The sequence below is a fragment of the Danio aesculapii genome, chromosome 15 (genome assembly GCF_903798145.1).
Source record: "Danio aesculapii chromosome 15, fDanAes4.1, whole genome shotgun sequence".
Classification (NCBI taxonomy): Eukaryota; Metazoa; Chordata; class Actinopteri; order Cypriniformes; family Danionidae; genus Danio; species Danio aesculapii.
The window spans coordinates 3568808-3576874 of record NC_079449.1 but is presented as its reverse complement, the minus strand read 5'-3'; the positions used below and the strand labels follow the sequence as shown (position 1 = coordinate 3576874).

The 8067-nt window shown below is 38.9% G+C and overlaps 1 protein-coding gene across 1 annotated transcript; it reads left to right on the top strand.

The window, feature by feature from the left end:
• The first annotated feature begins 279 nt into the window (after positions 1 to 279).
• fzd4 (frizzled class receptor 4) lies at positions 280 to 7750 on the top strand. Its single transcript, XM_056473476.1, has 2 exons — positions 280 to 766; positions 5808 to 7750. Exons 1-2 carry the CDS (start codon positions 530 to 532, stop codon positions 7140 to 7142), a joined length of 1572 nt encoding a protein of 523 aa, XP_056329451.1. The 5' UTR covers positions 280 to 529; the 3' UTR covers positions 7143 to 7750.
• Positions 7751 to 8067: the final 317 nt, after the last annotated feature.

The window sequence follows — 8067 nt, the reverse complement described above, 5'->3', positions numbered from 1 at the left end:
AATAATAAGTACAAAATATGTAAAGTGACAGACAGACAGCCAATAGACACTACAGTTCCTGAAGGTAAGTTTTAAACTTTATATTTTTTTACCAACAAGGTGTGTAGGCTACTTATCCTAGCCTTACAACTCTCTCACTTTCTCCGTTTTATTGTGCGGTGTTATTGTGGCCAATCTAAGCCCCGCCCCTGCCCTCAATGCGCGGCTATGATTGGCTGAAGCGGATCCTGGGGCAGCTGTCCCGTCTCCGTCTAGACCTCAACCGGGCAGAACCCGCGCGACTGCGCCACGGACACACAGACGAGCTTCACAACGACTGATACCCGTAGTAGACAGCGCTGTACGGTTTACTCCGGAACGGGACTAACGGGACACGGTGCCGTTTCGCACTTTACACGGACTCGCTCGCTCTGGCACGGGACTGTGAGAAAGTTTTTTGGCTATAGGCGCGTCTGAACTCTCCGGTAAGCTGGAATTTTAGCGCTCCCGTGATTCGCTGGGACTGTTTTATCAAACGGATTGTGTCGCTATGGCTCGGTTTGAGTTCGGGCTTGCGCTGCTGGTGCTCGTGTTCGGGCTCGCGCACCCATTCGGGGACGAGGAGGAGATGACCTGCGACCCGATCCGCATCTCCATGTGTCAGGATTTGGGCTACAATGTGACCAAGATGCCGAATCTGGTGGGAAACGTGTTACAGTCCGACGCCGAACTGCAACTGACCACATTTACACCCCTCATACAGTACGGCTGCTCGAGCCAGCTGAAGGTGAGAGATTACAACACACACACACTGTAACCAGACCCTACACACACACATTACACAGAAGTACTGCACTCAGCGTTCAAATCTTGGCTTCATAATGAAAGCAACACCACTAATAGTATTATAAATTGTCATAAATATGTATAAAAAGTAGCAAATAACACAAAATACTAGTGTTATTATTATTAATAGTAATCATTTTTGTTGTTGTTATCAGTAATAATAATATAAATGTAATCGAAAGAGAGTAGAAAAATTATTTATAACAGTAATAATTATTTACTCTATAATTATCCTTAGATAAAATCATACAATTGCAAAAAAAATGCGTTTAATTTTATTTTTATCTTATTGTTATTATGATGGATATTGCAGATTAATTTTTTTCTATCTAAAAACATTAGTAGTATGCAAATGTTATTAAAGTTATGGTAATATTTATAAAGAATAATATAAAATGACTCTGCCAATACTACTAAGTACTTACCTAAAGCATAGTTGTTTGGATTAATTGGAACTTCATCTAAAATCTGCGCGCACACACACACATCAGGAGTATAGAATTTACACACACACATTCACACACCAGGAGTATAGAATCCACACAAATACGCACACACACTGTACTCTGCCTTCACACAGTGTTTGTCTCATTATACATGTAATGACCAAATTTCTGCAATTGTCGTTGGTGAATGCTGAAAAAACCTCTAAACACATACTTCTATCTTCCTACGTTGGTAAAAAGCCTTCATAAACATGCAAAATATAATATTTTAACCAAAGAGTTCATTAACATGCAAAATACATTTGAACATAATTCTAAATATATCAAAAACTTACTGCGAACACATGTTAAGTATAATTGTAAGTTGATTATTCTGAAGACAGTATGATGTCCTCATCATAAGTGCGTGTGTGTATGTGTGTGTGTGTGTGAGCACTGAAGACAGAGGCAGTTGTTGTTTTATTGATTCAGCGCAGAGACAAAACCTCCCACTAGGATTCCCATGTTTGTTTGCTGGAGAATCTCGTGATTAAAGCAGCTTTAGATACCACAAACATCTTAAAGGGAGAGCACTTCTGTTCTTAGATCTTTAAAATGTCATGCTGGTGCATAAATGTACGTTTTAGTGCACAACGAAATAGGAAACTACTCGTGCAGGGAAATCCTTAAAGGGGTAGTTCACCAGAAAATTAAAAATAACTCATTATTTACTCTCCCTCAATTTGTTCCAAATCTCTATGAGTTTCTTTCTTCTGTTGAACATTAAAGAAGATATTTTGAAGAATGCTGAAAGCCTGGAACCACTGACTTCTATAGTAGGAAAAACAAATACTATGGAAGTCAATGGTTACCAGTTTCCAACATTCTTCTAAATATCTTCTTTATTGTTCAACGAATAGTAAAACGGGTTTGGAGCAAGTGAAGGGAGACGAACTTTCAGATGAATTTCTTTACTCATGCAGAGAAATCCTTAAAGGGGTAGTTCACCCGAAAATTAAAAATAACTCACTATTTACTCTCCCTCAAGTTGTTCCCAATCTCTATGAGTTTTTTTCTTCTGTTGAACACTAAAGAAGATATTTTGAAGAATGCTACAAGTCTGTAACCATTGACTTCTATAGTAGGAAAAACAAATACTATGGAAGTCAATGGTTACCAGTTTCCAACATTCTTCTAAATATCTTCTTTATTGTTCAACGAATAGTAAAACGGGTTTGGAGCATGTGAAGGAAGAAGAACTTTCAGATTAATTTCTTTACTCGTGCAGAGAAATCCTTAAAGGGATAGTTCACCCGAAAATTTAAAATAACTCACTATTTGGTCTCCTTCGAGTTGTTCCAAACCTTTATGAGTTTCTTTCTTCTGTTGAACACTAAAGAAGATATTTTGAAAAATGCTGAAAGCCTGTAACCATTGACTTCTATAGTAGGAAAAACAAATACTATGGAAGTCAATGGTTACCAGTTTCCAACATTCTTCTAAATATCTTCTTTATTGTTCAGCGAATGAAATATGGTAAAACGGGTTTGGAGCAAGTGAAGGGAGACGAACTTTCAGATGAATTTCTTTACTTGTGCAGAGAAATCCTTAAAGGGGTAGTTTACCCGAAAATTAAAAATAACTCACTATTTGGTCTCCTTCGAGTTGTTCCAAACCTTTATGAGTTTCTTTCTTCTGTTGAACACTAAAGAAGATATTTTGAAGAATGCTGAAAAGCCTGTAACCATTGACTTTCACAGTAGAACAAAACAAATACAATAGAAGTCAATGGTTATCGATTTCCAACATTTTTCAAAATATCTTTTTTACTATTCAACAAATGAAATAAAGGTAAACAAGTTTGAAACAAGTGATGGGAGTAGAACTTTCAGTTTTGAATGAACTGTTCCTTTAAAAAAACCTTTCCCACCACGCTGATTTCTCCTTTACAGCTTCTTAAAATGTGCAATACATTAAATTAGGGCTGCTTGATATTCTATAAGTCTGACAATGCAATATATGATAAATACTGCGATATGAATGCAGTTAAACTAGGTGACTTGAATAGCTGTATTTGCAAAGACTTGATTAATTTAGATCGATTAGGATGATCTAGTCGTTTTATGCAGTGTAGTTACAAGCTTATATAAATACAAGGGAGCCCAAGTTAAAGTGAAATAAACAATGCTTTATAGTTTTCTGGGCAGTCTAACAGTATTTAGGTACATAAACTGAATAATTAAATGTAATATAATGCAGTCTTCATTGTATATATTAGGGCTGCATGATATTAGAACAATATGACATTATAATAATTAGTTTTACTGCAATATATTGTGATATAAATGACTTTAATAGCTCTATTTGGAAATAATTCATTATTTAGGGATGATCCTGGAGGGCATTGAATCATTTGCATAAAATTTGTTAAACTAATTTCAAACACTGATCAATACAATAAGACAAAAATACAAATGAAAAGAAAGGGTTTTATAACTTTCTCTGGAGTCTTAATAGTATTCAGCTACAGAAATCGAATAATAATATGTAAAACAGCACTGAATAGTCTTTATCATATTAATAATAATAAATATAAATACAAGTGAGCCCAATTTAAAGTGAAACAAACAATGCTTTGTGGTTTTCTGGACAGTCTAACAGTATTTAGGTACATGAACTGAATAATTAAATGTAATATAACCGGGTCTTCATAGTATATATTAGGGCTGCACGATATTGGAACAATATGACATTACGATCATTAGTTTTACTGCAATATATTGTGATATAAATGACTTTAATAGCTCTATTTGGAAATAATTCATTATTTAGGGAGGATTCTGGAGGGGATTAAATCATTTGCATAAAATTTGTTAAACTAATTTCAAGCACTGATGAATATAATGGGTCAAAAACAAGTTATAAAAAAGTGCTTTACAATTTTCTCGGGAGTCAATAATATTCAGCTACAGAAATTGAATAGTAAAATGTAAAATAGCACTGAATAGCCTTCATATTCATACATTCATTATCTTTTCGGCTAAGTCCCTTTATTAATCTGGGGTCGCCCCAGCGGAATGAACTGCCAACTTATCCAGCATATGCTTTACGCTGCAGATGCCCTTCCAGCTGCAACACATCACTGGGAAACATCCATACACACTCATACACTAAAGACAAATTTAGCTTACCCGATTCACCTATAGCGCATGTGTTTGGACTTGTGGGGGAAACTGGAGCACCCAGGGGAAACCCACGACAACATGAGGAGAGCATGCAAACTCCACACAAAAATGCCAACTGACCCAGCCAAGGATGGAACCAGTGACCTTGTTGCTGTGAGGCGACAGCGCTACCCACTGCGCTACTTTCATCATATTAAAAATTCTATAAATTTATCCTTTATTAAAGTTACAAACTCTAATATTTCCAATATATTTCCAATATTTCTAATATTGCCTGAATGCTTTAAACTCTCCTGAAATGCTCGGACAATCCCAGGCTTTAAAAACTCATGCAAGTGATCGATTATTTACTCTGTTATGGTTACACTTTGCAATCGTGGTTCCTGGAAAACTATAATATCAACTCAACACTGCAGATCCTGCGACGTCACTATTGCACATTGCAATATGGATGCTGAAACGATATATTATGCAGCCCTAGTTACAACAGTACTATTTCTTGCCTGAATACTTTAAACTCCTGAAAAGCTCAAAGAAAGGCTTAAAATCATAATCTTTCACTCTATTGAAGTTAATCTGTGCAGCGACTCCACAAATCTCATGTGTTCTGCTCCGCTGTAATCCAGACTCAGGCGCAGATCCTGCAATGTGACTATTGCGAATGTACACATTGCGATATCATTGTTGAGACGATATATTGTGCAGCCCTACAACAAATGCATTAAAAGCATGCATTCTCTTCTCTTTTTTGTGTGTTTGGGACTTGTGGAGCTGCGCATCAATGGATTTGCTCTTCTGTGTTTGGATTTTCAGCAGTGAAATTTAAACTGAACTGAACTTGAACTCTGAAAACTGGACTGACACTGTTTTAATTTACTAGAACTTCTATGTTAAGCTGCTTTGACACAATGTACAATGTAAAAGCGCTATGTGATGTTTTATAAACAAATTTCAGGAGGAGCACGCGCAAAAGTTTCAGTATCAAATACGTCATTGACAATTATTCTATTATCCAATCAGTTCTTGACCAAACCCCTATATATACCAAAGCTGTCTTACCTGCAGCATCTTACGACTTTAGCATCCCTCCACCACCCCGTCACCTCACCTCTTAAGCATTACTATCCCGGGGGGAGCGTTCTGGGGCCGGGCTAGATACTTCGCTCGAATTCCACTTCCTCTCTGTTTCCTGATAAGGGGAATAACTCGAGTTTGGGTGTCTCCCCGAGCTCAGAGCCCTCTCCCCGGACAGCACGCCTAATACGCTTTATTCTGAAACTATTGCAAGTGTGAACTCGTGAAAGAAATAAAGATGAATTGAGCTCTGCATTTGCAAGCATCTAATTCTCTCCCTGGCTTTGCTTTCTTTCAGTTCTTCTTATGCTCCGTCTACGTTCCCATGTGCACGGAGAAGGTCCCCATCCCGATCGGGCCGTGCGGCAGCATGTGCATGTCCGTCAAACGGAAGTGTCTCCCAGTTCTCCAGGAGTTTGGCTTTGTGTGGCCGGAGCTCCTAAACTGCAGCCTTTTCCCGCCTACGAACGACCAGAATCACATGTGCATGGAGGGTCCCGGAGACGAGGATCCACCGTTTCACGCTGTCCGTCCTGTGGCGCCGCAGGAGGAGGAGTGCATTGCTTTGGGCGCCGGCGTGGAGCAGTATGCATGGGTAAAGCGCAGTGGGAGCTGCTCGCTGCAGTGTGGATATGACACGGGATTGTATCGCAGACAAGCTAAAGTCTTCACGGATGTGTGGATGGCGGTTTGGGCGGTCCTCTGCTTCATTTCTACCACATTCACTGTGCTTACATTCCTAGTCGACTCCTCTCGGTTTTCCTATCCAGAGAGACCGATCATTTTCCTCAGCATGTGCTGCAATATTTATAGCGTGGCGTTCATCGTACGCTTAACAGTTGGTCGCGAACGTATTTCTTGCGATCTGGAAGAAGCAGCGGTTCCAGTGCTAGTGCAGGAGGGGCTTAAAAACACAGGTTGCGCGATTGTTTTCCTCCTCACGTATTTCTTTGGCATGGCCAGCTCCATCTGGTGGGTCATCTTAACGCTCACATGGTTTTTGGCAGCGGGGTTGAAGTGGGGTCATGAGGCCATTGAAATGCACAGTTCGTACTTCCACATCGCAGCATGGGCGATTCCTGCCGTCAAGACTATCGTCATCCTCATCATGCGATTAGTGGACGCTGATGACCTCGCAGGGATGTGTTACGTAGGAAACCAGAATCTTGATGCGCTCACTGGATTCGTAGTCGCACCGCTTTTTACATATTTGGTCATTGGAACGCTGTTTATTGCTGCCGGGTTGGTGGCGCTGTTTAAGATTCGATCCAATTTGCAAAAAGACGGAACGAAGACGGATAAACTAGAAAGACTGATGGTTAAAATCGGAGTGTTTTCTGTACTATACACGGTGCCGGCTACTTGCGTTATTGCGTGCTACTTCTACGAAATCTCGAACTGGGCTGACTTTCGTCAGTCAGCACAGGATTCGTACATGGCGGCGGAGATGCTGCGGATTTTTATGTCTTTGCTTGTTGGAATCACGTCAGGAATGTGGGTCTGGTCCGCAAAGACACTTCACACGTGGCAGCGATGTTCCCACCGACTTGTGCACACCGGGCGAAATAATCGCGTCAAACGGACTGCCAATGGCTGGGTCAAACCAGGCAAAGGAAACGAGACGGTTGTGTGACCTGCACCCGCAGATACTCTTGTCATGTAGCACTATCGTTCATTCACTTTACGCAAAATGTTCTTAAAGATGATCTTACACTGGATGGTCCTGATGCAGCAGTTCTTTTGTGTAAATATGCACTACGCCTAACGTCAAACTCTCACTGAAGTGCCTTCGTTTGTGCCGACGAGCTACTCAACCCAACCTGGTGCTGGATTCTGGGAAATGTAGTTTTTTTTTGCTCCTCAGTGCCGTTTACCTCGCAATACGGGAACTCCTGTGACAGAACGCTTACGAAACCTTATCAAACTGCACAGCAAATATGAATTTCTTTCTCACTTCATGTTTTTGGTTTGTTCTCCAGTACAAAATAGACTAAATCAAAATGAAATCTAATTGTATTGTTTTCTGAAAAACATAGCAAACTTAAGTGAGCTTATGGTTAAAACTATAACAAATATTGACATTTTTCGGAAAAGTAACTTAATATTGCAATTGGTTGTGTTTTGAGTTACAACTGTTAGATATTTGTATTTCAACAATTGTAACAATTCAAGATGACCTCGATGTATTGTTTTCTGAAAAATGTATCAAACTTAAGTGAGTTTATAGTTAAAGCGAATAAATACCTGGATATGTCTCCGATACTTAATATCGAAATCATTTTGCATTGAGCTTTTAGCAACTATTAGATATTTATACTCGAAAACAATTCAAGATGACTATCAATTCATTGTTTTCTAAAAAACGTATCAAACTTAAGTGAGTTTATAGTTAAAATTAATGAATGTCTGATATTTCTCAGAAAAATGACGTAATATCAAAATCATTTAATATTAGTTTTTACCAACTATTAGATTAAGTTTTTTTTAAAGATTTATTAAGCAAAATGACTTGTGATTTTAAGTTTTTTCCCTGAAAAATGTCAGATATTTGTTATTGT

Bases quoted from the DNA above. Each gene is read 5' to 3' on its own strand.
- fzd4 (XM_056473476.1), top strand. From the start codon at position 530: ATGGCTCGGTTTGAGTTCGGGCTTGCGCTGCTGGTGCTCGTGTTCGGG. The intron at 767-5,807 runs GTGAGAGATTAC...GCTTTCTTTCAG, and splicing joins GCTGCTCGAGCCAGCTGAAG to TTCTTCTTATGCTCCGTCTA.